General features: G+C 52.7%; 11 protein-coding genes across 11 annotated transcripts; 3 read left to right on the forward strand and 8 right to left on the reverse strand.

The window, feature by feature from the left end:
• Positions 1-608: 608 nt before the first annotated feature.
• BDP55DRAFT_757320 (uncharacterized protein) lies at positions 609-1,672 on the reverse strand (the record flags this gene model as incomplete). The annotated part of the gene is made up of 2 exons (XM_060580782.1): positions 609-1,176; positions 1,259-1,672. The coding sequence occupies 2 exons, from the start codon at positions 1,670-1,672 to the stop codon at positions 925-927; spliced, it is 666 nt and encodes a 221-aa protein (XP_060423641.1). The 3' UTR covers positions 609-924.
• Positions 1,673-1,794: 122 nt separating this feature from the next.
• BDP55DRAFT_370822 (uncharacterized protein) lies at positions 1,795-2,938 on the reverse strand. Its single transcript, XM_060567099.1, has 2 exons — positions 2,238-2,938; positions 1,795-2,179 (listed from the first exon to the last, which is right to left on the reverse strand). The coding sequence occupies exons 1-2, from the start codon at positions 2,656-2,658 to the stop codon at positions 1,917-1,919; spliced, it is 684 nt and encodes a 227-aa protein (XP_060423642.1). The 5' UTR covers positions 2,659-2,938; the 3' UTR covers positions 1,795-1,916.
• An 870-nt stretch (positions 2,939-3,808) lies between these two features.
• Positions 3,809-5,584, forward strand: BDP55DRAFT_564181 (bZIP transcription factor; the record flags this gene model as incomplete). The annotated part of the gene is made up of 2 exons (XM_060570308.1): positions 3,809-4,703; positions 4,755-5,584. The coding sequence occupies 2 exons, from the start codon at positions 3,809-3,811 to the stop codon at positions 5,582-5,584; spliced, it is 1,725 nt and encodes a 574-aa protein (XP_060423643.1).
• Positions 5,585-6,932: 1,348 nt separating this feature from the next.
• On the reverse strand, positions 6,933-9,427 carry BDP55DRAFT_370849 (GMC oxidoreductase). The gene is made up of 6 exons (XM_060567100.1): positions 9,197-9,427; positions 8,785-9,128; positions 8,233-8,721; positions 8,093-8,166; positions 7,604-8,018; positions 6,933-7,480 (listed from the first exon to the last, which is right to left on the reverse strand). The coding sequence occupies exons 1-6, from the start codon at positions 9,306-9,308 to the stop codon at positions 7,082-7,084; spliced, it is 1,833 nt and encodes a 610-aa protein (XP_060423644.1). The 5' UTR covers positions 9,309-9,427; the 3' UTR covers positions 6,933-7,081.
• A 2,514-nt stretch (positions 9,428-11,941) lies between these two features.
• Positions 11,942-12,474, reverse strand: BDP55DRAFT_733702 (ribonuclease III domain-containing protein; the record flags this gene model as incomplete). The annotated part of the gene is made up of 2 exons (XM_060580132.1): positions 11,942-12,174; positions 12,246-12,474. The coding sequence occupies 2 exons, from the start codon at positions 12,472-12,474 to the stop codon at positions 11,942-11,944; spliced, it is 462 nt and encodes a 153-aa protein (XP_060423645.1).
• Positions 12,475-12,915: 441 nt separating this feature from the next.
• On the reverse strand, positions 12,916-13,511 carry BDP55DRAFT_621013 (uncharacterized protein). The gene is made up of 2 exons (XM_060571344.1): positions 13,287-13,511; positions 12,916-13,228 (listed from the first exon to the last, which is right to left on the reverse strand). Exons 1-2 carry the CDS (start codon positions 13,489-13,491, stop codon positions 13,101-13,103), a joined length of 333 nt encoding a protein of 110 aa, XP_060423646.1. The 5' UTR covers positions 13,492-13,511; the 3' UTR covers positions 12,916-13,100.
• A 1,744-nt stretch (positions 13,512-15,255) lies between these two features.
• On the forward strand, positions 15,256-17,081 carry BDP55DRAFT_772979 (uncharacterized protein; the record flags this gene model as incomplete). The annotated part of the gene is made up of 3 exons (XM_060581157.1): positions 15,256-16,180; positions 16,273-16,337; positions 16,398-17,081. 3 exons carry the CDS (start codon positions 15,256-15,258, stop codon positions 16,830-16,832), a joined length of 1,425 nt encoding a protein of 474 aa, XP_060423647.1. The 3' UTR covers positions 16,833-17,081.
• BDP55DRAFT_564224 (amidase signature domain-containing protein) lies at positions 16,984-18,921 on the reverse strand (the record flags this gene model as incomplete). Its single annotated transcript, XM_060570312.1, has 1 exon — positions 16,984-18,921. The coding sequence occupies one exon, from the start codon at positions 18,919-18,921 to the stop codon at positions 16,984-16,986; it is 1,938 nt and encodes a 645-aa protein (XP_060423648.1).
• A 951-nt stretch (positions 18,922-19,872) lies between these two features.
• On the reverse strand, positions 19,873-20,955 carry BDP55DRAFT_698038 (uncharacterized protein; the record flags this gene model as incomplete). Its single annotated transcript, XM_060577746.1, has 2 exons — positions 19,873-19,987; positions 20,039-20,955. The coding sequence occupies 2 exons, from the start codon at positions 20,953-20,955 to the stop codon at positions 19,873-19,875; spliced, it is 1,032 nt and encodes a 343-aa protein (XP_060423649.1).
• Positions 20,956-21,643: 688 nt separating this feature from the next.
• Positions 21,644-23,266, reverse strand: BDP55DRAFT_564227 (general substrate transporter; the record flags this gene model as incomplete). The annotated part of the gene is made up of 3 exons (XM_060570313.1): positions 21,644-22,293; positions 22,357-22,662; positions 22,768-23,266. 3 exons carry the CDS (start codon positions 23,264-23,266, stop codon positions 21,644-21,646), a joined length of 1,455 nt encoding a protein of 484 aa, XP_060423650.1.
• A 1,313-nt stretch (positions 23,267-24,579) lies between these two features.
• Positions 24,580-27,395, forward strand: BDP55DRAFT_564239 (alpha-rhamnosidase; the record flags this gene model as incomplete). Its single annotated transcript, XM_060570314.1, has 2 exons — positions 24,580-24,966; positions 25,032-27,395. The coding sequence occupies 2 exons, from the start codon at positions 24,580-24,582 to the stop codon at positions 27,393-27,395; spliced, it is 2,751 nt and encodes a 916-aa protein (XP_060423651.1).
• Between the last annotated feature and the right edge of the window lie 106 nt (positions 27,396-27,501).

Consider the following 27,501-nt stretch of genomic DNA (forward strand, 5'->3'; position numbering starts at 1 on the left):
ACTCGAGAAAGTCAGCACGTCGGGAATGTGGGAGGACATTCGGGACCGGTGGGGCCAGAGCGAGGTGCCAGAAAGCCGAGACGGTGCCCGTAGTATTGGCTAGGAACATTGTCGCAGCAATGCCGAAACGGCGCCGGGGTTTTCTGCTGTAGGGTTGGAAGTATTGGCTTCAGGTCTGTCTTGATCGGACTCTCAGTCATCGCGGCACCAGTGTTCGATATTCGGCCCAGTCTCGCGATGCGAAAGGACTGATGGTCGTCTGGACTCTAAAGAAGTTCTGAAAAGTTGGAATGAAGACTGAGACGTCTGCGAACCCATCTTGAGCATGTGTCAAAAAAAAAAAAAAGCGACAAAAAGTGGACGGACGGTTCACGGTCCAGATTGAGCGGATCAATGGTAGGCGAGATGGCGAGGAACATGAGATTCGTCTCGAGTCTGGGGGCCGTAACAAGCCCAATTTCCATCGTGCATCGACCATTGGGAGGGCCCGCGGGTCGACGTTCGCCTGCTGAAATGTGGCCCGGGGGAAGGAAATCCAGCAAAATTGGTGATGCAAGATGCGCGACGCTGCAGTGACCGCTGTTAAGCCAAAGTCTAGTTCGTTATGATTGTTCCCGCTTGGTGTTGAAATGCTCGTTGTTTATTGCCAGCACCCAGGGCTATCGCCGCCTTCCAACGCCTGACAAGGCTGGGTTGACAGTCGAAGGCGGATAAGCAGCTCTACTCTGTATTGAAGCTCATCTAAGCCACGCCGTGTCCCGTGTCTTTCCCAATGGCTCGCTCAGGCGTGTCAACGGCACAGCCCATTTGGAGGGTAGATGAGAGCGAATCAAAAGTGGGCGGTGGGTGATTTGGTGATTTCGATAGTGATAACGGCCGTGGTGGCAGTGCATGAATTATCGCGGTAGGGTCAGGGAACGGAAATCACAACAACGTCCCACAGGATTGACTGATCATGGGCGGCATTTCCAGAACGAACGGGGCGATCCCCTGAACGGGATCTAACCCACCGACCACATTGAGGGCCCAGTCCAGTGCGGAAAGTCGGGAGCGAAAGAGACGCTTGAAGTTGCCGTCGGGTCTGGCTCTGGCTTTGGCTCCCTGGACCAAAACTCTTTTCCAGATGTTAATGCCGTGAACAACAGACGGCGGCACAACTTCCGCTTCGGGGGCGAGCTGAAAAGAATTTGGAGCCGCGACAATGGGACGGCCTGGTGTCAGCGCATGGCCAAACGCCGTGGACTCTCCCTTCCACTACCTCCTTGACCACCTCCTTGAAGCTCGGACGGAGACCAGTGAGCCTTTTCGGAGGGACCTTTTCGTGATGTGGGCAGTGGTCCGTAACAAGATGAAGTCTATGCCGCGCCGTGTTCCTAGTCGCCGAGACCAGTCTGCTCACAGGACTTGAAAGGATGGGTGACCGAGGGGAGGCGTGAGAGTTGGAAGAAGGTCGCCGCAAGTGGGAATGCTGTGTCAAGGTGTGTCTGGATTGCTTCGAAATGGGGGCTGAAATGCCACCGGCGAGAGCCTGTACTGTTCTGCACGGCGACAGTGAGAACCATGGGAGTTTGATATGGTTGAAGATGGACAAGTGGTCGGTATTTGCATCTAGCGAAATTCCAAGCCCATCTTGAGCAGCTGGGTCAGGCTGTTGGAACGAGTTGAAGGCCATGGGTTCAGGTATTGAGGCTGAGCATAAACAACCTTCTTTTGAACAAACCAAACGAGGGCGATTGATTTGTTGATGGTGGGAAGAGTAAGAGCTCAGAGCAACGTCGATAGACGATCAACCCACGCCGAGAGCAAAAAGAGGCAGAGCGCCAACCGGAACAGCCACACCCAGGATTGCGGCACCCTTTGTATCGCTACATATGCACACTGCTATACCTGGCGGGTAGTCGAGTACTCAGTACCTGTCATTTACATCGCGAGCGAAAGCGAACAGGGGAGGGTGCGCCGCCGCCGCACCACCACAACTTCCCGCCGCCCGTCTCCGTCGGGCAGTGAATTGGTCGGCTCGGGTCAGCACACAGCACAGCATAGCGCCAGGCGAGGCGCCTGTGTGGTTTGGTTTGCACTTTTCGTAGCGATTCGCTCAGTTCGGATTTGGTCTCGCGCCCGAACGATACGCGGCCCCGCCATCTTGTCATCTCATCAACCTCGAGGTTGCGGCTTCGTTCTGTGTCTGTCGGTCAGATTCTGCTCCGTCTTATCGGAAGAACTCGAGAGACCACGACGATGTGAGAGGAGATTGGCAGTGGATTCATCATCGACGACGATACGGTAGAGCCGTAAACGACACCAACGAGGGGAAATTGACGATAGAATGGGCGGGTAAACAGGTCTTAGTCTCCGTCTGTACTGTAGGCGAAGACGAGGGGACGGGGACCGGAGGAAAAAAGTCAAAAAAGTTCTCTCAATAAGCGTGCGTCGTCGAGTCGTCGTCAGCAACATTTCGAAACGGCGACATCGCGCCATTGCTTGCGGTTGGGCGACAGGCGACAGAGTGAGTACTGAGTGGTCGAAGTTCAATATTAAAACAAGCGGTCGCTGTTCTGGCGAGTGACGAGCTTGCGAATCCACGTTGAATTCCACAGCGCTCCGGGGGTTCACCAAAAGAAGCCAAAAGGCGCAGAGAACGAGGGAAATGGGGACCATCAGGAGCGAATCACTGCGAGCGAATGGTCGAGTATTCGTCGACGACTGAGCCGAAAAGGGTAGTTGGCGTCGTCATCCTTAGGCCGCAGACGTGGACGAAGTACATTCAACATGGTGAGTTTGCATTGGTGCAGGAAGGTACCTGGCATTTCGCAAATTCGTGCTTTCCCACCCACCTCCGAACACGATTGCCGTTGCCCACTGGTTTGGTCCTGGCCCCGAAAGTTCCTTCCTCTGCCTGCCTGCGCTTGCTGGGACGAATACTCGCTATACACTACCTAGGTGAAGGAAGGAATGGACTAGTGAGAAAGAGCGAGAGGGAAGGAACACCACTGCCTGCCTTCCCACCCGACGAGAAGGTGCAGCCCGTCAGCCAAGGACGCCCGGCCCAGTCTCTCTCATCTCCCCGCGCTAATCCCAATCAGGACACGTCGTCCATCGGCTTACGCGTCCCTCTTTCCCTCCCATCAGCGCCCCGGTCGTCTCTCTCGCTTTCCCTCCGTCTGCCGTCTTGAGCTTTCTGCTCAGTACTCTCCCATTCTCTCCATGCCTCCTTCCCTCTTACCTTGATCCCGTCTTTTCACTCCCCTCCCGAAGAACCAAAGTACCAAAGTATCCCATTCTCGCTCTTGCTCGCCCGTCCTGGGACTCCTGGTCCTTTCCTTCCTCAACTCCCCCCCAGCGTCCACCCCCCTGCTCAGCCCGCCCAGAATCCGCTTGGCCCGCCTTTCCCCCCCTGCTGCTCCGAGGACCAGGCACCCAAATCATTCAAGAAACGGAGTCCCCGTGCTCAATCCCTCTTGTTACGCTTCCCATACATCCACTGCCCAGACCCCCCCCCTAAACTACTCGCCTATCTCAACACTCTTCTTGTCCTCTTTTCCTCTTTCTCCCTCCCACCTTTCAAACCCTTTCTCTTTCTTCCCAACTCCAACCAAACCACCAAACGAAACATCCACCTGAGGCATTGTCATCCATCGTCACGAGCCTCATTCACCGAACCGAGTTATCTCCATCGATCACTCACCTCGTCGCCCACGGGGTCTAACAATCACTACAACGGTTCGCCACAGACCGGTGCGGACCCGAATCCACTACAAACCTCATATTTATATCGATACCCAAAGGGATCGAACCCTTCTTGACGGCAATGACGACCTCGAATCAGAACGTCGATAACATCGACGCCCTCCTCGACTTCAGCGAGTACGACAACATGTCCTACCAGTCTCCCTCGCTCTCTCCCGCTGCTACGGCAAAGAACACCTTCACTCGCCCATCAGTCAGCACCGTCGCGACCCCGACGATGCCTTCAGCATCACAACCTCTCTCTGGTCCCAGTCACCAGTATGATCTCTACAAGCAGCAGACCGGCATCGTCCCCGGTGCTCTTGCGAGCACACTGGCGGTCAATGAGGCCAACTCTCACATCAGCGGCTACAACAGCGGTTATGGAATGGACTACTTGGGCAACGGCTTGAGCCCGGAGAACGACATGTTTGACTTCAACACCTCTCCTTCCCAAAACTCTACTGGTTTGGATATGGATATGGAGTTCGAGTCTCCTCCGGATTCCCAGTACTTCTTCCCCAACACCACTGTCAACCCCACCGCCATCGGCGGACAGGAGTCTCCCGTTGTCCCATCCCAGCAAAACAATGTCGGCAGACTGTGGCCCGGCATGCACTCCCAGGCTGCGCTCGCCAAGGCACAGGCCCAGCAGAGGCAACAGCAACAAATCATCCAGCAGCAGCAGCAGCGCCAGCAGATGGGCCAGAAGCAGCGCACCAAGAGCCAGCAGCCTACCGATCCTATTGTCGAGCAGAAGATTACTCAGCTCCTCAACTCCATGCGTGCTAAGCCCGCTCAAGAGGGCGACAGCCCCTCTCCTCTCATGAACCTGCCGAGATGCAAGAAGGACGAGGAGGATATGGACGAGGACGAGAGACTACTAGCTAGTGAAGAGGGCAAGAAGCTCAGCAGCAAGGAGCGTCGCCAACTGCGCAACAAGGTTTCCGCTCGCGCCTTCCGTTCCCGCAGAAAGGGTAAGTCTCGCTTCCACTGCGCCACATAATTCGATTGCTTACTCGTCACAGAATATATCACCCAGCTGGAGGCCGAGATTGCCAACAAGGTTTCCGAGAACGGCGAGCTTCGCCAGCACAACCGTTCGCTTCAAGACGAGAACAAGCGCCTTCAGGATCTTACCCGCATGCTCCTTGCTTCTCCCTCTTTCTCTAACTTCCTTGACCACCTGAGCACCAACCCCCAGGCCGCCCCTCAGCAGCAGCAAGCTCCTGCTGTCAAAGTTGAGAGACAAACCGAGCAGCGTCAGATTCCCAAGGACATCAACCCCTACGCCAACCAAACCCAACAGCAGCAGATCGGCGTAGCCATGCTCCCCGAGCAGAACATGGACTTCTCCATGTTGAACATTGACAACGACGCCTACAACTTCCAGCCCCAGGTTTTCGCTGTTCTCGAGACTCCCGACATTCCCGTCACCATTGACACCAATGTCCTCTCCGGAAAGTCCTCCAACTTCGTTGGCGAGCACTTCGAGTCTGATGACGAGAAGATCGAGCTCCCTACCATTGAGGCTCCCAAGGTCCTGGCTCCTGAGGTTCTGTCTCAGGCTCCTGCCACTGAGGAGGTCTTTGATGACGAGTTCGAGAACGACCCTGAGTTTGCTCTGTACCACTCCGCCCCTGCCCCTGCTACCGAATCTACTGTCGAACTGGACACCGAAGCCTTCTCGCACACTGAGATCTTCGGTGGCGTTGAAGCCGAGAAGGTTCTTGCCCGCTACGAACTCGTCGACGCATCAGAAGATGAGCAAAAGGCATGCGTCGCTATGGCCAAGGTGCAACGCATCGACGCTGCGCTGCAACCAGTCCTCGCAAGACTGGAGTCGCTCTTCCTCTAAAACACCACATTCTCTACTACACTTTCTTTTAGCACCTTACTATGGGCATTAAGTTCGCTACACCATTTCCTGTGCATACTAGCTTGATATTTGGGATATGGCGTTGGGTTTGACTGGGAATCAACTACACCCCAACCGGGACGGCATCTAGTTTCTTATTTTATTTCGAGAGTGTCGCGGTGGATGAAAAGAATTCTATAGGAACCAAGCTGGTTCGGCATGATTGATGAATGTTAACATTGGCGAGTAAGAGGTGGGATTACGGCTGGCCATGGCCATCGTGTACTAGAGAGATTGGGCGCTCCCGCAACTCGATCTGAAGAATACAAAAGAATTCTCAAACTTGATCTCTACCAACATTTCCTTCCATGTGATTAATTGTCTAGTACTAAGTTCGCAACGTTTGTTCTGCTTGTCTCCTCATCCCCTCACATCGCAGTGGTGAATTATGGGCCTGCCATACAAGGTGAGGCACGAAACGTCGCGTGCGTTTCTCAGGAATCTGCTCACCCCGTGCATCTATGCCGTGTGTTCGCTCTCCCTCCACCCATGGGTTTTCCGTGAGCACGTCCCCGAATACTTCCAGCCGATCGCCTGTCTGTCACCGTCTCGTCTTTCGAAACAGCTTGGCTTCGGCTCGGTACAGGTTTTTTTCTTACCCTGCTAGACATGTTCTCTTGGATCTGGAGAGGACATGCCGAACCGTCGAGATCACTCCCGATGAATCCCCACCTGCCGGCGAGGATATCCGATATGGACGAATAGTATGGTTAGTAGATCACTGTCATCTGGTGTCTGGATCTTCGGTTTGTTCTCTGGGGGCTATTGGTCTTCATACCCTTGTCTATGATGTACCTACCCTTGACTTGTAAGGGGTTGCTGGGTACGGAGTAGAGTGATAGGAGGAGGCCTCTGGAGGCTCTGTGGTTTGGACTCTGGAGGCTCGCACTCTAAGGCTCTGTTGTCTCCTGGCTCGGATTTTCCAACTGCAGGTGGGGGGGGGGGGGGGGGGGGGTGTCACGTTTTATGTGATGAGCATCATTGGTTTGCCACCTTGCCATGCTGTTTGACTTCATGATGTCTCAGTGGTTGATCTCATTGCATCTGGCTGGCCATTTCTTGTCGTCGGATGAGTGTCTCATGTTGTCATCAGAGAGGATTGGCAGAGTTGAGATGGCAAGTCTGGGCGGGAATGGAGTGCTTGCAAGGTTCGTTGCTTGACAAGGGGTGATATCACGTCTCTGGTAGGTAGAAGTCTCGTGTAAGAGCCGACGGCCGGTCGCTGATCGTCAAGATTTCGGCTCCTGACGGTGAGGGAACTACGCTGCTAATGTGTGAACCTTTCTACCTGGCTGAGCAGGGAAATGGCCGTGGACGATGATTGCAAGTAAGATGTATTCATTACCACATTAGACAACATCGAACGCTACATCCTGGAGCACAGCACATCGCACAACAATTCCACCATCATCAGATAACTCGAGTTCAAGATCACCTTCACAAATCTTGCCAATCCTCCCTGATCATCTCCGCCCCCTTCTCCCCAATCATATACACTGATCCCACGATGTTAACATCAGGCAAGATAGGAATAACACTACAATCCACGACCCGCAACCCATCGATACCGTACACCCTCAGCCGCGGGTCCACGACGCCTCCCTTGTCTACGGGCAGCATCTGATTCGTGCCGGATGCGTGCCAGTTGGGGATCGTGTTGGCGCGGACGTAGGCCAGCACGGCATCCTCGTCGTCTTCCGAGACGCCGGCGCCGGGTGAGACTTCGCCGTGGGAGGGGCCGACAGTGTATTCTGACATGCGCGGGTGGGCGAGGATCTTGCGGAGGTATTTGAAGGAGGCGAGGGCAATTTTGCGGTCGGCTGGGTGGGCGTAGTACTATATTGTAATGGTCAGCTCATCTGTTTGTTTCTCTTTGACGTTCATCGCTCAAGGAAGGAAAGTTAACAAGTCCACGAAAAGTAGGTCGAGCGGCCGAAAGAAGAAAACGCGGCTACTCACATTGGGATTAATCCTCGGCGTCTCAGCCATAGAATTCGACCTCAGCGTCACATTGCCCCTCGAAAGCGCTACCATGCTTGACGCCGTCAGGGAGATGTAGGTCTCGTTGCCGCGGGGCGTGTAATAAGGCGTCGGCCCGCTCGGGTAAAAGACGCTTTCAAACAGATACTCGACGTGCGACTGGTTCGCCAGCCCCGCGGACACGACGTCGCCCGCGCCAATGGCCTGCAGCTCGTCGGCGGACAACTTCTGAAAGGCGTTTGTAATACCTGACGGAGCCGTGTAATCGCCCGTGCCGTTTGTGTAGAACTCGTCTTGGGCGGCACGGAGGGATTGGTAGGTTGCTGCCATGTCTGTTGTTGAGAATTCGGGGGTCGAGAGGGCCATGATGCTGAAGACGGAGTGGTCGTTGAGGCTTAGAGAGGCTTGATGTCAGTTGTGATCAAATGTAGAGTATGAAAAGAGGGATCTGTAGGAAGGAGAGCTTACTGTTGGCCAATGTTCTCGTTGATGTGGACGGGTTCGATGCCGAATTCGTTGAGCTGGGAGGTTGGACCGACTCCCTTGATCGAGATTAGTACATGATCATCTTCATCATGTCACATCCGCAAGGTTCGAGAGAAACTCACAGAGACCATCAAAAGCTGAGGCGAGTTAAATGCCCCCGCGCTGACAATTACCTCCTTCTTCGCCCTCACCTCATGCACGATACCCGTAGGATGGTCCATGAAAGCAACCCCCACCGCCTTCGGTTTCTTTCCCTCCGTCCCCTGGTCAAAGTTGATCTTCCACACGGGAGCAAAGTGCAGCACATCGAGGTTCTTCCGTTCCTTGGCCTGCTTCAGGTAACTATCGTAGCTAGAGCTGCGCAGGAAGCCGGCGTCGAGATGGCCCGTCCCCTGCTTCACGCCAGTGCTGTTGCCCGTGTTGTGGTCCTCGACAATGGGGATCTGTAAGGCCTCGGAGGCTGCCTCAATGAAGCCTACATCCGAGGGCGGGACGTAGCCTTGGAAGCCGAGTTGGAGGGGGCCGTCGGCGTAGGCCGAAGGGTCGTGGGTCTTGTAGGAGACGTCAAAGCCTCGGACTTGGTGATCGGTTGGGGGGTTGAAGTGTGTGCCCTATTGTCATGTTAAGGGATCGTACCCAAAACCCGAAACCGTACAACTGAACGTGAGCGTTACCTTTACAAAAAGAGGATAGACGTCGTCCCATCCCCAACCGGGGTTCCCGACTTTAACCCAGTCATCATACACGGAAGCGCTGCCGCGGCCGTAGTAGAAACCATTAGTCACGCTACTGCCGCCGAGGCACCGGCCGCGGTGGTAGCGAAGGATGCGGCCGTCGAGGTGTTCCTGCGGAGTGGTGTAAAAGGACCAGTCGATGGCGGTCCCGCCGAGGAACTGGTTGCCGCCGGGGGCTTTGTAGGCGGAGACGACCTCGGGGTTCGGCCCCGCTTCGAGGACAAGGACCCGCTGTTTGCCGGACTCGGTGAGACGGTTTGCGAGGACGAGACCGGCGGTGCCGCCTTTGAGGTGGGAAGAGTGAGTTCGCCGCGAGAAAGCTTAGGAGTAGGTGAGAAAGTGTGTGTCTTACCTCCTGCTATGATGAAATCGTATTCATCTTGAATCGTTGCGCGGTCGAGACCCTTGATTGGTGCGGTCGAGACTCCGGCGAGGAGGGACAGGAGAGTGAGAGTTAGCTGCATCGTGGGATCACGTACTTGACAACCACAAGAAAACTAAGGAGCTACAAAGTATTAATTGAGCCCAATTAGATCGTTCCCAACTATGACTTGAAAAATCCGAGCAAGAGCGTCTTTCGCCTGTCCCCCTTCAAGAGCAGTGGGAATACCCTAGGACTCATATACTCTCGTCCCGCGTAGCGAAATACACCTCATGATCAAAAAAAAACTTGCAAATAAACACAGTTAAGCCGGAATCAGCCCATCTTGGCTCCCATTGAGACAGGCATTTAAGTCTAACTTGCGCCATCATCGTGCGTCATCGCACCGCGAGGTGTCAGACCGGGCGAAGGCGAGGCGTGCCGTAGGTGCTCTTGGCGAGGAAGCGAGTCGGATGGATTGGATGTGGTTTTTGTTCTTTTAGGCTTCTTTTTGGGTTTCTCTCTGGGCAAGGCACATTGGGCTTGTGGGCGAGAATGGCGGGGGGAAGCTTGGCTTTGGGGTACACAGGTGGATGGGTGAACAGGTGACGGGCACACAGTGAAGAAGGCTCAATCCTTGGAGTCTAGCAAGGCTTCTTCTTCTCGCAGATCAGATGTTGGAGGTGGCACCGTTTTCTAGTGAAGCAAGATTGAGAGACAGGCACAGTACAATGGTAGTATGAAACGACTGGCGCAGGCGGCAGGATGCGAGAGCGACGTATGTCAAGACATTCCGTCAACTAGTACGAAATGCTAGCGTTATGTGCCGTTGAAGCCGTGGGGTTGGCATCCTTTCCTTGGCTCCCGATATTCGGTTCAACGTGGAAACTCAGCTGTTTACCGTATGGGTTTATACCGATCTTGAAGTTGACATAACCCGAGAGTGACTTGCTTTGTCTGAATGAGGAAGCCCTGGAGGGATGTACTGGCATGCAAGTGAGATGGTAATGCTAAGGTGTAGTAGGAAAGAGAGGGGAGAAACTTTACCAAGGAATTGAGCCAAGACAATAGCATGCAGGCTGGAAGGATCCGGCCGACGTAGGTCCAGCGGGGCGTGAGGCACCCACCGACCATCAAGCTCTGCCGGCCCCGAGTCCCGTGGGGTGCCCCATCCTGTGCCCACTTTCGCCCCGCGTCCCCACGAGGAACCGGGGGCGAGATCTAGGGGCGGGTAGACAGTTGCTGTCATCAATCTGATCCGACATGTCTCATCCTTGGAAGGGGAGGCAGACTCGTGGTTTTATCAATCATTTAAACACTGTTTCCTCAGATGAATTGCCGTGGTACAGCTTACGTTCCTGGCATTGATTCGAGGTCCAATCGAATGCTGGATTTCGGTAGGGGACGGGAGGCTCAGACGTGCCTGGGGGCTGCAGGCCGTGGCGCCTTGCTTGATCGGCATCTATTCCGCCTCGGGCAGTGTGATATACATGTACCTTTGTTTCACATAATCCTGCTCTCCCATTTCATTTTCGGTGGAAGCCTGCACGGAAGAGATTCAAGTTGAGATGCCTTATTGGTAGACGTTACACGTCTTGAAGGCCAATACTGCCTCGTTCTCTTGAGTGTGCGTGTGCATGCCTACAGTCCAACTGAACCACCGGGGCCAGTGCTCGGTTTCGCGATTTCCCAGGCCCGATATTGGGTTTGATACCCAAGGTTTGCATCAATGAAGTCAGTTGAACATCTCTCGACGGGATGGGAACTAAAGTCAGAGTTTGCTGAAGGGTCAGATGCAAAGTAATAAGCACAATCAATACGAGTATTGCAAGTTGATTCCACTACAGCGCCACGCCAAGGTAGCAAGCCTCGGCGCAGAATGTTGATGAGGTCAGGGGCAAACGTGACACGTCCCACATTTTAGACCTCGCAATATCATGACGGTAAATCACAATTGTAATAGCGAAACATAGAATCGAAATGTGATGTATTGAGAACTTGAGTGTTGGTGATATCGGGGTGCCGTCAAATGAGTGTTGACTCAAGTTCAGGGGTAGGGGAAGGGGGGTGGTGTAAAGTGCTAATTCCAGAAAATGGGGAGTCCACGTATATCAAACATTGAACCGATAGCCCCAAACAAAAACATGCCCTTCAAAAGAGTGATCCATTTCGAAGCCCATTATACCCTCTGCTCCTCCGTCTTCCAATCCTTGCATGTATGTATCCGATCTCCCATATTTTATCCCCTCCATGCCAGATAGACACATCTATGCCGGCAAACACAAGATGAGCTGTAAAGTGAGTTAGACTGAGAGTCCTTCCAACTACATATACTGTAGAACAGTGAACTCATCACGGTCTATAACCACAGACTACGTCAGTGAGAGACCTGGGGTACCCGCTCACTCCGTAATAAGGCCCCTGGCCATGAGGAAGCCCGGAACACCCGCATCAGGGCACCAAGGGACCCATACGGAATCCCCCCAGGACCACGGCAACACAGTCTCTCGGCAGCAGGTCTTGAGAGAAGAATGCAACACCCAAGCTGACCCCAGTCTGCTTTGATGTTCTTCGCTGGATCTGCTGCGAAGACGAGAAACGTCGTGTGCAATGCTCCCGGGGGGTCTCCGATTGGTTCCCTCGGTGCCCCAATGTGGGGTTTCCAGGTTTCCTCATGGTCTGGGCAGGCTACTGATCGTTAGCTCAAGGGAGAAGGAGGCTTTGACATTACTGGTATTAAATAATGTTGAGATGTGCTGCCACACGTCTCACAGCGTCGAGTCCTTGGTCTCCACCATCCATGTACACAGCGCCGATAATGGCCTTGATAGTGTCGGCCTTCGTCCGAGCACCGATGGCCAAGCCCTGGGATGGATTCAGATTGAGACAGGTCACGAACCCGAAGGTGTCGAAAATCTCTGCCAGTCGAACATTGTTCACAGAACGCTGGACTTGGGCGTCGATGGCATCTAGCATCAACATGTCAGTTTATTGTTTCCAACGAGGCTAAAAGAGACTTCATTATCAAATGCCAGCTCACCTCTGGTCGCCTTGTTCTGGTTGACCATCATCTCGATAACGAAGGTCCTGATGAGGCTGTCTCCAAGGAGAGCCATAATCTTGTTACCGTCGATGACGGAACGATCACCAGCAAGTAGGACTCCAGAACCCGGGGTCTGAAGAGCCTCCGACATCAGGCCGGGACGATTGAAATCATAGGCAAGGAGGCGCATTGCCTCGTTCCGCCTTTCGTCTTGGTGTGCTTGCATCGTGATGGTAGGGAACGGTAATTTTCGGCGGTGATACTTAGTCAAAATTTATTATGAAAGGTACAAGTAGGATACGGTAGGGAGGTTGGGAAAGGTACGAAGATGGAGCTTCGGGAGTATTTCAACGGAAAATTGCAACGTCTTATACGTTTTGGTGATTGAGTATTACCTAGTCAACAAGGTAAGTTGAAGTGGCCGGGAGACCAGCCCCCATGCAGGTGAATGGTTTCCACACTTGGAAGTGGCGTGTCGGTTGAGACATCTTCTGGATCTTCCTTCCAATCCCATCAACGATGTTGCGACAAACAACAGAGGTTACTGTCTTAGGATGATGCATGTCTTGAAGCTGTGCCCGAATCTCACTACCCTCGGCGCAAGGCAACCGCGTTCACCGAGCAGCCCACTTTTAGATGGAGAGACAATAATCATCACTGTATATATGTGGGTCTGCTTGGGTACGTGCTTCTGCTACCTAGCAGCGCATGGCAACAATAACATGACTCCTTATAGAAGTGGCCACATTCACTGGAGAATGCTTGGGCAAGTTGTATTTGTTAATATCAAGGTAGATGCTTGATTTACTATACACCAATAAATTATTATCAATCAACTACATTAAGTTGATGTTATTTCTTGGCTGGGTTGCGGGGGCCATCCACAGCCTTTTCCACCGTGCCTGCAATGCCTCCCTTGCTCGCATCAAACTGACTTCCAATGGTGCCGTCCTTCGAAAAAGGACCGCCGACAGCTTCCCCTATAAAGGAGATGAGATCAGAATTAAAGCTATATCAGATGCATCGTACATTACTTACCGATCTGGCCGATGTTACCATCAGGGTTGAACTGCTTGCCAATCGCGCCCTCGGAAGAGATCACGCTAGGCTTGGAGGGACTGGTGTCTTTCTTTTGGCCGGCGGCCTCGGCGGCGTTATGGATGGGGTTTTGGGACGACATGCCTCTGACTCTGGATGCTGATGCAGCGAAAAGCTTGGTTTGTCTGAGGGCGATTCTATTCATGATGTGCTGAATGATGAAGGATATTGCTCCATCTCCCAAGGTTCCTTGAGCGAGATCTTATACACTTGGAGTGCTCGTGCGCGTCATCTTTGGCATACGGCATGCGGTTAGCTAGAATGACGTTTCTGCGCCAGTGAAAGAATGGTGACATCATGAAGCCCCAACCAAAACATTTGAACAGTGCATGGCAAGGACCGAGTGATGGTAAATGGCATGAATCATCGCTCAGTTGAGAGGGCTTCCGTCAGCCCCTTTCCGCAAACATCAGCATTCCTGCGGGTTGGCTCGTCGGAGGTTACCACTACCACATTCACCCTACATGTAGCTTCTAGGAAGCTTACGACAACATATCAACTTGTGACACCAGATTAAAGACCTGCATATGGTGATAGTATAGCATTATGTGGGCAAAATTTGTATGCTGGTCGTGTACATGTGATAAACCACAGGTCTTTCCTCGACTTATATTAAACTGCGACCTGTGTCTAACAGCAGTAACGAGTTGATTCTACTACCTCAGAAAAGGTGCATCAGCTCAGAGCGCCGGGAAAGACATTTGGCAATGAGATTATCACGACAACTGCAATCCAGCCGTCAGCAGCGAAAGATCTCGCACAGTCTTTCTGTACTCTGTCATCCTGCTAGCCGGACTCCTTTTCGTGGCCTTGTGCAATGTAGCATCTTAGCTGAGACCCATTGAATAGTTGCGGACTTTCTTATCTCAATAGGTAAATCAGGTGAGGTAGATATGGCTATCAGCATTTCAAGGTTCATTGATGCTGGACGTTCACAAGCGTACGTGGTTAATAAGTTGCGTATAAATAATTACACATGAGTGTTCTGGAGCATATGTTACGATAAGGCCCGATGACAGAATAACCGCCCTCACTTTAAGCAGTGATTGAGTTGACCATAAATGCCTGTAACACTTATTCTCATGTTATATGTGGCCATTTTCCCCATGCTGTGGCCTATGGAAGTTGGATAGGAGAGACTTGTAGTGAAAGTTGGAAGTGACTCAAAGCCTCCTGTACAAGAGCACCCTACTAGGTACTCATAACATCACGTTCCTCTAAGTGTCCTGCTCTATTAATCTTGATCACTAAAGGTAGAGATAAAAACGCTTCTCCTCAACTACGACCGATAGAGATCTTCTTCAAATGAGGTACTCGACCACTTCGAGTCATGGGCTTCGATATTTCCCCCCGATACTTGACTAGGTTAATCTATGACTGTGATGTCTCTAGGTATTGTCGAATGAATATAAGGTACTTACTTGGACTGCCACAAGGAGCTCACAAATCAACAATGGGGTTTAACACATGTCTTTAACCAAGTTGGTGCCATAGTATCAGGCAGGGCTTTGTAACCAAGTTCACTGCGCTGAGATCTATTCGCACTTGAATACTCGTGTATTCTTTTGCTGACTGGAATGCCCGAGTATTCCTCGCAGCTGAAGGAAGGAGCGAGGTGAATGTGATTGACCTGTCTCGTGAATTAAGCAAGCAACTCCAGATGTAATTGCACCTTTTCACTTCACCTTGCCCAAGGACTTCGTGCTCTCTTCCTTTCTATTTCTAGATATTTCATGGTCGCTCTTTTCTCCCTCTGGAAAACCTCTCAACCTTTTCCTTCAACCCATTCTTCTTTATTCCTACCTTTGTATCGTAACCTTTCCCTTCTCACCAATCCTTCCACCTCGCGCAACCGGTCGTGAGTCTTTGAACCTCAATCCCCAATTCCTTCTCCTCTCATTACCAAGTCATGAGTTTTGACGATGACAACGACGAGTCGCTCTTTGGCTCTCCTCTAACTTCACTGAAGCCGCAGCCTTACTTCGCAGTCAGAGACCCAACCCCTCTCTATCTGCCCGGCATGCGCTCCAGTCACTTGGCGAACGCCAACCTTGGTTTTGCGCAGGCGGAGAGCACAACTTCGGACGTACAAGCGCCTCAAGTACCTCAGCAGGCCATAGGTACCGAAAATAACGCCTTGGACGTTCCTATTACACCGCAGACACCAGCGCAGAGACGGCTTTCACGATCCGCTTCAAAGCGTTCCTCCTCTCGAACACCCTCTACAACTCAAAGAGCTCCCATCTCTACCATCAATCCTGGAGTACCCGTTCGACTCATTCCAACGATGCCAGGTTCATCGGCTCCCGCCGCAGAGACTCTGTTCGCTCTGCCAATTGCGCCAGGCAACAGTGCCTTGCCTCCTTTGCCCGCATTGCTCCTGCTACCGCCTACGCCACCTGTTTTGAACGAGCATGGAGCACCCTCGGCCTCAGGCGAAGCATCTCCAGCCCAGAAGATGTGTAGCAAGTGCCGCAAAGTCAAGCCGCAGTCGGAGTTGACTTCCATGACCCATATGGGCCTGATCAAGGAGCGAAGCCAATGCGAGCCGTGTCGCAGAAAGCGAAGAGAGTCATCGGCTCGACATAAGCTTCGCAAAGGGCAGGCAGAAACTGAAGCTGAGGATACTCAAGAGCAGGCCCAGCAGCAGCAACTACCGCAGGGTGGCATGTCGCAGTGTCCTCACCATGGCTTAGACGATAACCAATTAACTCTGTCTTCTCATCCATTGGCGTCTGTCGCTGGTTCTGGACAGGCAACTCAGTCTAGCCCCATGCGCGGCGGTGCAACGAAGAGCACCATGCTTGGTTTCAGTTCTGCTATGAGAGAGGCAAGTACTTTGTTCTATGTGATAGTCTCTGATACGGCTAATTATGATTCTAGATGGTTGCTCCTAATGCACTGATCACAACCCAACATAATCCAGTCGACTTGACGTCTCCGACCGTTCCTTCCTTTTTCGACTGGCCTGGAGCCCATGAACTTGGACAGGTAACTGCCAACGATTCCTCCAATTCTACTCAAGTCAACATGCTAACGCATCATTCATAGGGCATCGATCTTGAAGCTGATATGGCATTCCATGGACTGCAGTCGTCGAAGCGACGCCCGTCGCCATGCTCAATCCTACCACAAGAAGCCGACGTGGAAGCTGGAGTTTCTCAAATCCAGCAAGACACCACAAGCGCTTTCTACGACATTGTGAGCGTCAAGACGCTTAAGACTCCCTTGACCAAGAATGAAGAGAACTGGCTTCTCAACCACGAGCGACAGAAGTTCAAAGAGGCTCGCCACAAGTGCCCGTGGATGAAGACGCAGGAAAAAACGACCCTGGAGTTGTACTGGGAGAAGAGACAGGCCTCGATTGTTCTCGGGCTTGTGGATGTGCCTGGCCATGATTTTCAGCCCATGATTGGGTATTCGTATGCCGAGGGTTCGCATCAGAGTCTGCCTGGTGCTTACCCAGACGATTACGACTGGCATTGACTTGGGCTGGACCCATGAAGAAGATGAAGGAATGGCTCAAATTGATTCTTTGTATTTTGCGGGCGTTGTCTATTGGGAAGAATGGCAGGACAAGACATTGACAGGAATGCTTTCAGCTTAGTCCCATAGGGGACATTGACCAGCACTAGTATCATACAAAGGTTCGCGAACCAGTAGCAACAGGCCCCAAGACTCCTTGCTTCGCCAACTCTTCTACGAGATTGAACAAAACAAAGTCACAACCCCGTCTTGCCACCATGTTGATGGTCACAGGCATCATTTCCTCTCGGTAAGTAATGTTGCTGTAGTAAGGCACCTGCCCAATTGGAATGGTGAAGTCTGCGCTCCCGAAATAGGACGCGAGGGCAGAACCAGCTCCTCGAGTTCCAGTTCCTTGAGGAAGGGCGGCACCGGGAGACTCATTCAACTCAGCCTCTCTGAAGGAGGGAAGTCCACCCGTACCGATGTCGTAGATCATGACGGACTCGGAGCAGCTCTCAGTCGTGTTGAACAAGACCTCGCGGTGCCAGGCGTCCGAGTCCTGACGTCTTCGGTCAAGCGCTTCAGTGTGTCCTTCGACATCTAGGGCGAAGTTCCTGAAGGCAATTCGGAATGGTCTATCCAAGGAAGGGAAATCAGGGCTATAGTGGGCATTCAGAGGTGTGGCCACGACCTTGAGCTGTGTGTAGGTCCAGATAGTGTTCAGATCGGCCAGAATACTGTCAAGATCTCGACCGGTAACGGTCTCGACTGCTTCTGTGATGTTAACTTTCGAGACCGTCAAGTTCATGGCCTTATTGACTTGAGCCAAAAAACTCTGCAGGACAGTCTCGGCGGCGGTGTTTTGTAGCGGAAGGTGGTCGGTGGGATAAAGAATCCGCTTCGGGAACGCCAGAGAGTCCGGAACCACAAGCTCAGGCAGCCCATTAAGGCTGCTGTCTTGGTGAAGCGAAGGGTCGTACCAAAGCTTAGCGAACTTCACCCAGTCCTGGGGATCACGTGCAAACACACCGCCCGTGTCGGCACCATAGGAGATGGGCATGACTCCATCCAGAATCATGAGGCCTTGCGATGGGCGGTTCCCAAAAGTACCCGAGAACGCTGCCGGTTGGCGCATGGACTGGCCAGTGTCCGATCCGATGGCAAAGTCGAGCCAGTCGTAGGCCGCAATAGAGCACCCGCCACCAGCGGACGACGCCGAGCAACTGAGATACCCATCACCGCGGGGATTCTGGGGATAATAAACGTCGGTCCACTCCCACGCGTGAGCTGCAGACGCGAATTGGGAGGTTTTCTGCTTCCCCACGACGATCCCGCCGAGGTCAATGATACGCTGGATAGAAGGAGCGGTTGCATTGGCCTCGGTGGTCATTTGTGTCCATGCTTTGCTTCCCAGCGTAGTCTTGAGCCCTTTTACATCATAGATGTCCTTGACGCCGATTCTTGCCCCGGCCAGAGGCCGAGGGTCGGCCTCACTGTAGAGGCGGGATGGGACTGGGACTAAGGGGTAACCCCAATCAGTATCGGTCAAGCCGAGGACCTTATAAGTCCCGTTGGATTCGTAGATTCCGTGGACAAAGTCACTGTAGGTGTCCGTGTAGAGACGAAAGACCTTGGAGAGCGTGACTTCCTTGCCATTAGACTCTAGAAGCAAGGGGCCGGGGGGCGGCATCGATGACTCGAGTTGAGAAGAAGGCAGCATGAGAACTTGCGACCCAACGGATGCCACGAAAGCTGTTGCGGCTTCATCAAGCTTTGAAGAGCAGTTAGAACTCAGAATGAGTGTCTCAAGGAAGTCCTCAGAGAATACATCGTCTTCGGCTAGGTACCGAGCAATCGTATCTTGGAGGTACTTCCCAGTGATTACTGGGCTAATTGCGACGATATGGGTTCCCGGAGAGGTGGTTGCCTTGGGATTTGCGGCTGCGACAGCGAGTGGTGAGCCGGATGTTGCCAAGTAGCTCTTGTTGCCAAGTTGGAAGGCCTGATCTACGCCATTGATAGTGTGGGTCAAGATAAGGGAACTCCTATCGACAAGAGCGGTAGCAATGCCTGCAAGGCAGACGAAATGGAGAGCTCGAGCTGCCATCGGAAGGACGTCGAGCAGGTGAAAGTCAAAGATGCTCTGAGATGAGTTGGCTGGGAAGCTGGGTTCTGTCCATGACGGGAGGAGCGCGACACTCTTTGGGTATAAATACTCCATGCCTTGAGTATCTACAGTGCACTAGCTTCCGCGACGAGGCCTAAGGGGATGTCAAAGTAGACAAAAGTTTTCATGAAGCTAATTTACTGCCAAGTGACGTTGTGAAGGTATTTCCACTGATAAGAGCATGCATGTTATCAAACCAGCCTCTTCCCCGCCTACTATTACCTCGCTCAAACCCCGCGCCTCGGAGTGGGAGCATCTGTCCTGCTGCTTGGCAGGGAGAGAATATCTGTGTGCTACATGATTTGTCGACTGTTCAACAACATCCGAACATCGGCTTTGTGACCCAGCTGCCGGGAACAATTGTCGTTGTTCGATTGCACAGGCTTATCTCACCCCGCAAAAAACGTTCCGGCTCATATGGCGCGATCCACCTATGCCGAACGGAATATGCATTCCGGAGCATTTAAGTGGGCAAGATGAACATTAACAAAACTTCAGTTTGGGCACCTTGGCCTGGCTAGAGATGTGACCAGCGACTGTAGTCCCTTAAAATCCCGTTAGCTTTATTGTAATCTAGATAAGCTCAAATTTGGAAGATAGAGACCTAGAGGATTTCGACTCTTACGCACTACGATTGCGACAATTTCGACTCAAAATTCCTGAGCGCTTTAATGACATTAAATATATTGATGACACAGATTTGACTAAGGAACTCTACCATGCAGACATGATGAGAACATGGTAAGTATTGACCAGAAAGAAGCACGAGTTCAGACCGTGAAACGACATTGTGCCTACAGTCTGGCTGGCTTCACCTTGCACGCTAGTTTAAACAATTCGGCCACACTGAGACAATACGATTTCCTGGAGAGGGGAAAACCTACCCAGCGCCTACAGCGCTTTCAAGATGGATCGAATGCCCGCAAAGTCCAGCTCTTCTAGCGTCTCTTCCCAAAGACGATCTATAACGGCGCTGCCCTCAGATGTATAGAGAAATGCGGCAAAACTGGAACCTGTCAGAAATGCAAGAAGTGACGACCGAGAAAGCTAAACTTACGGATGAATCTTCCAGCTCATGAGGAAGCATCCATGAGACTCTTTGCCTTTGTTCACAATGGCGTCGACAAAGCACGAGGCCCCGACTCGAGGAGTTCTTCCAGTTGTCGCCCCAAACACGGCAACTCCCAACTTCATGATCCCCTGAGCATCGCGGGCCAAGTCTGTGCCTTTGCACCACGCCGGGTCAGCAAGGTTGACAATGACGTCGTCGGCAGAGACGTGGTCGACCAGTCTCCAGAGAAACATGTGTGCGAGCAGCTTTGACGTATTGTATGTCTCCCGACTGTATTTGGCAAAGACCTCAGGATCATCAAAGGATGGGAGGAGAGGGTTGACATCTCTGTTGGGGAACGTGGCCGCCAATGTTAGAGCGGCATTGACGATTGTAAGACGTGCAGGGCCGCCGCTTTTCTGACGTTTGGCCTTCAAGATAGGAAGAAGAAGTATGGCGAGGAGCACGGTAGAGAGGTAATTGACCTGAATCGTTTCTTCATGACCGGTGCCGGGGACTTGAGTAAAGTCCATCCGTATCACGCCGGCATTGAGAAGGGCGATGTCGATGTGATTCAACTCGGTGTCTATGCGGCGCACGAAATCTTGGACTGACTTGTAGGAGCACATGTCAAGTATCCAGACGTTGACGATGGCGGCAGGATAGCGTTGACGAAGCTTCTCAGCGGCTTCTTCGCCCCGCTCGGGTGAGCGCACAGCTAGGATTAGGCGGGACAATTTGAGATCCAGCAGTTGAAAGGCGGCTTCATAGCCTAAGCCCGTATTACCGCCCGTGATGACCGCTGTCTTGCCGGAAAGACTGGTTCCTGGTGTTGGCCATTGTGGCTTCGCGCAGAATTGATTGTTGTAGAAAACTCGTCCAAAAGAGAGGCTTGATGGTGGAAGGTCTCCGGAGCCGACCATCGTGATAGTGTAGAGTGAGTGCGAGATTAAGCTTGTTGTATTTACTTGGCTGCGGAGATCAGCCTGGGAACAGATATGGCTTTATGTTAAGGTGTCGATAAAAGGAACAGAACCAGAGGGTTAGGTCGACGACCTGTATGATCTTTATAGATAAGTTCATTCTGCCCTTACTGAAATCGGACGTTGGCTCTGACAAACTCAGCATTTTGATGCTGACTTCTATCTCAGACCAGTTTGTTTGCCTATTCGGGTATGGCTTAAAAACGTCGTCCATGAATCCTGTCAGCCAGATCAACCAAACATGTTACTAGGCCTAGATTGGCGAACAATGTGGTCTAGGCTATCCTTTGATGCTCGTCTCCATACGGTAATGCAACGAGCCATAATTTAGGGAGGAGAATCATGTCATTCGATCTGGACGGATATGGGTATGCCATTCTTTGTCACTTAGTTACAGCTGTTGTGCGAAGTCTACAATGCGCAAGTACTTGAGAGTACGCAGTCAACGATCTGTGCCGGTGGGATTTCCTTTCATAAATATGAGAAATTTGGCACTCTAGCTACGTAACCAACAAGTTGTACGTTTTCGTGGGCCAACTCCTTTCCTACCAGCACTTGTGCGATCAAAATGCCACCCCAAGAATATCGAAAAAACACCAAGGCCCGCACTTTTGTCAAAGACCTCTGCTCAAACATGATCAAGCTGCTCCACCAGCTTCTCATCCTTGGCAACTGCAGCAGCAGCCCCGACAGAGTCTTGCATAGCATGAGGCACCAACTGGTCGCCAAACAGCTCATCCATCTGCTCAAGCGTTCTACCCTTGGTCTCGGGGAAGAAGAAGATGTAGCACATCATAGCGATCAAGTTGAAAACGAAGAAGACGTAGAAATAGCGGAATCCGATGTTGGTCAACGCCTCGGGGGAGATTTGCGCAAAGATGAGGTTGACGGTCCAGTTGGTGAAGGTGGTAATGGCGTTTCCGAGCGCTCTGACTTCGACGGGGAAGATCTCGGCGGGATACACCCAGCTGATGATGCCGAGCGGGGTATAGAACATGCTGAAGACGAAGTTCATGGCTACCATACTTCGCAGCTGGGCGGCGTTGTTCTCGTTGAGATATTGTGCCTGTACCGCGTTGACGAGCAGGGCAGCGCCGAGGCCGGCTGCGGAGACGATCAGGGGCTTGACTCTGCCGACACGGTCGAGAAGCCATAGACCAATGCTGCAGTAGACAATTGAAAGCGCACCGCTGATGCCGATAATCATCAGCGAGGTCTGGGTATCAATGCCGAGAATCTTGTAAATTCTAGGTCCGTAATAATTGATCACGTTGATGCCTGCAAGATTGCATTTAGCGTTAGTCCCGTGCTTCACTTACGTTCTATCAAATGCATGCTTACCTGAAAGAGGTCCGAAGGCCTGAACACCACATCCCAGCAAAAGACGCTTGCGCCATGAAGGTTTGGTGATGATGGACTTCCACGAAATATTACCGAGGGCGCGGTCAGCCAAGATGACGTCGCGAATCTCCCGGAATTCGAGATCAATGGTTTCCTCGTCTAGACCGCTTCGAAGTTTGCCGAGCGATCGGCGGGCATCTTCATGTCGGTCTCGCTCCATCAGCCAACGCGGAGACTCTTGGAGGAAATAGATGCCGGTGACGAGAATGATACCGGGTACAGCCTGGAAGGCGAGAGGGAAACGCCCTATCGCGTCATTAGTTTACGTTATGATTTATACATACTAAAGAACAGTTTCTGAGTACCGGAGGTACCAGGGTAAGGTACCCGGGTAAAGAAAGAGAGGCTTACAAGAGAAGTCAGTCTTGACAAAGGAGCATCCATATCCAAGCCACTGGGCGACCAAGAATCCCCAACTCAACATCCACTGTAGCAAGCCGGACAGGATACCACGGTACTTGGCTTCCGACAACTCAGAGGCGTACATGGGAATCGTCGAGGTAACCATGCCGACGGCAGCACCTCCGATGAAGCGGCCGATGATTAGCATGACCATGTTGACGGCGCCAGCCTGCAGAGCAGAGCCGAGACACGAAATCACGGAACCGACGAAGATGGTGTTGCGCCGGCCGATCTTGTTGGCGAAGAGCATGTTAATGATGGTGCCAAAAATCGCGCCACCTTGGAAGGCTGAGACGATGCCGCCGGCGACGGTATCTGACGGATTGCTAAAGTACGCTTCGAACGTTTCCAGGGCGATCGTTGAGGTGATGATACCGGAATCATAGCCAAAGAGGAAACCTCCGATGGCCAGGAAGACGGCGGAGAACACCGTCGTGAGGCGACCCATGGCTGTCGTATGCTGTGAGCAATCACAAGTATCACCAATCAGAAGGTACAATAAGCTTGGGAGGTTCAGATATCGGCGTCGATGTTTGGGGCAGAAACCCGGGGGAATCCTTAAGGTTAAAATACAGCTGGAGCTCAATGAGATGACCAACATCCAGTAACGAACTTGTCAGCTTCGAACACCACCGACGAGCTCCCCTGTTCATCCAATCGACGAGATCGAGGTGTCATCCAGTGGGGCTTGGCAGTATCTGAACGGTACTGAACCTGGCCGATCGCCCCTTGAATGTGCGGTCTTTAGAATCTGGGGCCTCCGCACGACCCAAACAACCCCAGACAATGCTACATCTTTACCCCGACATCGCCGAGATGGTTGGTGGCGTGTTGATTCTTTCGGGTAGTCACTAGACATGCTGTGCACCACGGTCGCTGATAACTACTGCGGAAACAGATGCTTGATTGAGGCCGTTGATGTCCGAGGCTCAAAGCGGTCCGGTAAGTGGAGAGACCCTGGTCCAGAGCCGGCCCGGTGGGGGTTCTATATTGAGGATGAGGCCTTCTCCTGTTAATGGTTTAGAGATTCCAACTATCCGTGACAGGAATCTCTGCCGGATTATGTCGAGCCTCGACAAATATTGTCAACGACGCAGCAACATGCCTCGTGAGATATCTGCTTGACTAACCCCAGATAAATGTGTGGTACGCTCGGGAAACCCGGTCTAAAGAGCCATTTCTCGATCGGCAATTCCGAGCGAGGGGCCATCGAATCGACACCAACGAGACCTGTGATTCGACGACGGTGCCTTTTACCCCACTCGGCGAGATCCCGGTGCCAACACCCAATATCCAAGTACCGAAGGCCGGGTCTCCACCGGCACATAGTCTACCGTCTTGGTCTCTGATTCAGAAGACTCTGCGTATAGAGATGCGACTTATTGGTCAGGGATCTACCAGGTACTGAGGTGCTCTAGAGACTACACCCAAGAAAAGTCTGTTTCAAAGCTCCAGAGTTGCCACTCTTTTCGAGAGAACAACAGCCCGAACTTCGGTCATTTCGGTTCATTAATGACTCTACTACCCCGAGACTATCTGACCATAACCCTCGTGTTATGAGGCACAGCATGCGGGACATGCCAGAAACAGAACATAGTCGACGCAGAAATCTCGCTTCTCTAAAGACGTGCCTCTAAAGACGTGCCGGGAACCGGAAACATCAAGGGTACTAGAAGCTGCTCTCACTTTCTTTTCGACCGAAGCTGCGAGCTCACCCCCGGAGCGTTATTTCCTGCGTACCCTTCTTGGCAGTCTACTACAATGGAGGTTACACGCTGTGGCATCCATGCCTTTCACGAGACTTTAGGCATCGACGTGGATGAGATTCGCTTCTACTGGGTACTGCACTCCGAGCTCGAACATGCTGTCCAGAGTGCCTATCGCATCGTCGTTGCCTTGAACACAACAGCACTCGACGGTGGTTCTGGCTCTGAAGTTGTCTGGGACTCGGGCAAAGTCGAAAGCAATGCCCAGAGAAACGTTTTATGCAAGCCAGATGGCGGTTTCAAGTCCGCGTCTTTCCACTTCTGGAAAGTGACTGTCTGGGACCAAGACGGACAGTCCACATCCAGCGGCGTCAATGAGTTCTTCACGGCGTACCCGAGATCGAGCAGACTGCTGCCGCCGTACAGCATGAACCAGACCTACGTACGTCCAAACCAATACTCCCAAACATCACAGCAGACTTCCCGCCTTTAACACACAACGAGTAGATGCCCCATACCAGCCTCATCTTCCGCACATGGTTCGAAGATGAAGCAAACCGCTGGAAAGGCGTCTGGATCGGCGACAGCGGCGACAAACCCTTCTACCTCCGCAAGAACCTTCACCTCCCCCGAAAACCCTCCCGCGCCGTAGTCTTCGCCTCCGGCCTGGGCCACTTCAATCTCTCTTGCAACGGCTCTCCCGCATCGACGCACGTCCTCGACCCAGGCTGGACAAACTACCACCGCACAGTTCAATTCGTCGCCTACGACCTCAGCGACGCGCTGACGGAGGGCGACAATGTCGTTGGCGCGCACGTGGGGAACGGGTTCTATGCTGGTGACAAGGGCGGCGATGATCGCTTCTTTTGGCCCATGTATGAGGATAACACGTATGTGCGGTACGGTAACGAGCTCTGCTTCTTTGCGGAGCTGCATTTGTTTTATGAGGATGGGAGTCGTGAGACTGTGATTTCGGGGCCGGATTGGAAGACGAGGAAGAGTGCTACTACGTTGGCGAATATCTATACCTCGGAGGATAAGGATTTGCGCAAGTACCCTGCTGGGTGGGACGCTCCTAAATTCGATGATTCGGAGTGGATTCCCTCGACACCGGTTACTGGGCCCAGGGGCAAGTTGAGGTATCAAAGCCAGCCGCCTGTCACGCTTCACGAGACGGTTGAGCCGGTTTCGAAGAAGACTTTGGAGAAGGGCATCGTGGCGTTCGATCTAGGGCAGAACATGTCCACCATGGTTCGCGTCGGAGTCAGCGGACCAGCTGGCGCGGAAGTCATCGTCAAGTTCTCCGAGAGCGTCGACGAGACAGGTCGCGTCCTGATGCCCGACCCCCTTTTCAAAGACTTTGAAACGAAGGTCTTTTCCAAAGTCACACTCTCCGGGACAGGAGGCGTCGAGATCTGGGAGCCGGACTTCAGCTTCACCAGCGCGCGATATATCCAAATCGAGGGTGTCTCCCTGGAGACAGGTGAAGGCCTCCCCGTCATCCACTCCGTCGTCGGCCGCCACATCTCCTCAGCATCCCGAAGACTAGGCACACTCAAGACAGACAAGGAAGACGCAAACGCCCTCATCAACATGTGCTACTGGTCCTTTGTCAGCAACCTCTTCAGTTATCACACCGACTGCCCGCAAATCGAAAAGTTCGGCTGGCTGGAAGTCACGCACCTCTTAGCGCCCGCGACGCAGTATATCCGCGACATTGAGGCGCTGCACTCCAAGATCCTGGACGACATTGCAGACGCGCAGGAGGCGGATGGACTTGTGCCGACGATGGCGCCTGAGATTCGGTACATGTGTGGTCCGCTGCACGATACGATTACCTGGGGCGGGGCGGTTGCGTTAATCCCGGAGATTTTGAAGCGGTATTACGGCTCGACGCATACTTTTGGAAAGTTGTATCAGCCTTGTGTCCGCTATATGGAGTATCTGCGGACAAAGGAGCGTCAGGGGGGCTTGATTGAGCATGGGTTGGGTGATTGGGGTCGTGATATCGCGTTCGGGAACCACCAGGCCAATATTGAGACGGCAATCTACTACAAGTGTCTCCGCAATGTGGAGTTGATGGCCAAGGAACTCGGCCATGTCGAAGACGAGCAGAAGTGGCGCGCGTGGGCTGATCGCATCTACGAGACCTACAACCGCCACCTCCTCGTCACCGACAAGATGGAACACCCTTACGCTTTCTACACATCCCTCGACAACCCGGCAACCCACGACCGAACGATGATTGCCCAGGCCATGGCCCTGCAATTCGGTCTTGTCCCGACAGAGCATGTGGCAGACGTGCAGCAGGCCTTCCTAGACGACGTGGCAGACTGCCGGATCCGCGCCGGTGAAATCGGGCTCAAGTGGCTTTGGAACACCTTCACGGACGTCGACCGTCCAGATATCGTCATGGCGATGGCGCGGCAGGAGGAGCATCCCTCCTACATGCGTTTCCTGCGCCGCGGGGAGACGACGCTCAATGAGTTCTGGCAGGATGCGTGCCGGAGTAAGTGCCACGACATGCTGGGGACGATTTACGAGTGGTTCTATGAGGCTGTGCTCGGTATCCAGGTCGAGGAGGATGGTTACAAGACGTGGACGGTGAAGCCGCCGTTGAAGTCGGAGTTTGATTTTGTGGAGGGGACGTTTGAGTGTCCGTATGGGTTGATTGAGGTTATCTTTAAGCGTGAGGGCGAGGATGTGAGGATGAGGGTGGTTGTGCCGACAAGTACGAAGGGAACTTTGTTGTTGCCGAGAGACGAGAGTGAGGTTGTGATTAGGCGTGAGGGCACCGAGGGGGTCAAGGGCGCGTCTGGGAAGAGAGTGACGCTGCTGCCGGGTCGGCATGATTTAGTCTTGCATCCATAGGAGAGAAATCAGTCTTCGATGCCGATAAGCATGATCAAGAATGTTTTCCATTGTCACATCCCCATCTTACTGACGAGCTCTATTCAAAACACTTCAAACCCAACAG

Source organism: Colletotrichum godetiae, assembly GCF_030913485.1.
Source record: "Colletotrichum godetiae strain CBS 193.32 chromosome Unknown BDP55scaffold_67, whole genome shotgun sequence".
NCBI classification, from domain to species: Eukaryota; Fungi; Ascomycota; class Sordariomycetes; order Glomerellales; family Glomerellaceae; genus Colletotrichum; species Colletotrichum godetiae.

What these genes read in the sequence shown, in the direction of transcription:
- BDP55DRAFT_370822 (XM_060567099.1), bottom strand. Translation starts at nt 2,658, where the DNA reads ATGGTCCCCATTTCCCTCGTTCTCTGCGCCTTTTGGCTTCTTTTGGTG. An exon ending in TGCCAATCTCCTCTCACATC is followed by an intron (nt 2,180 to 2,237) that starts GTCGTGGTCTCT and finishes CGACAGACACAG; the next exon opens with AACGAAGCCGCAACCTCGAG.
- BDP55DRAFT_370849 (XM_060567100.1), bottom strand. Translation starts at nt 9,308, where the DNA reads ATGCAGCTAACTCTCACTCTCCTGTCCCTCCTCGCCGGAGTCTCGACC. An exon ending in TCTATCCTCTTTTTGTAAAG is followed by an intron (nt 8,722 to 8,784) that starts GTAACGCTCACG and finishes ACATGACAATAG; the next exon opens with GGCACACACTTCAACCCCCC. An exon ending in CTCAGCTTTTGATGGTCTCT is followed by an intron (nt 8,167 to 8,232) that starts GTGAGTTTCTCT and finishes ATCTCGATCAAG; the next exon opens with GGAGTCGGTCCAACCTCCCA.
- BDP55DRAFT_621013 (XM_060571344.1), bottom strand. Translation starts at nt 13,491, where the DNA reads ATGAATAGAATCGCCCTCAGACAAACCAAGCTTTTCGCTGCATCAGCA. An exon ending in TGGTAACATCGGCCAGATCG is followed by an intron (nt 13,229 to 13,286) that starts GTAAGTAATGTA and finishes TCTCCTTTATAG; the next exon opens with GGGAAGCTGTCGGCGGTCCT.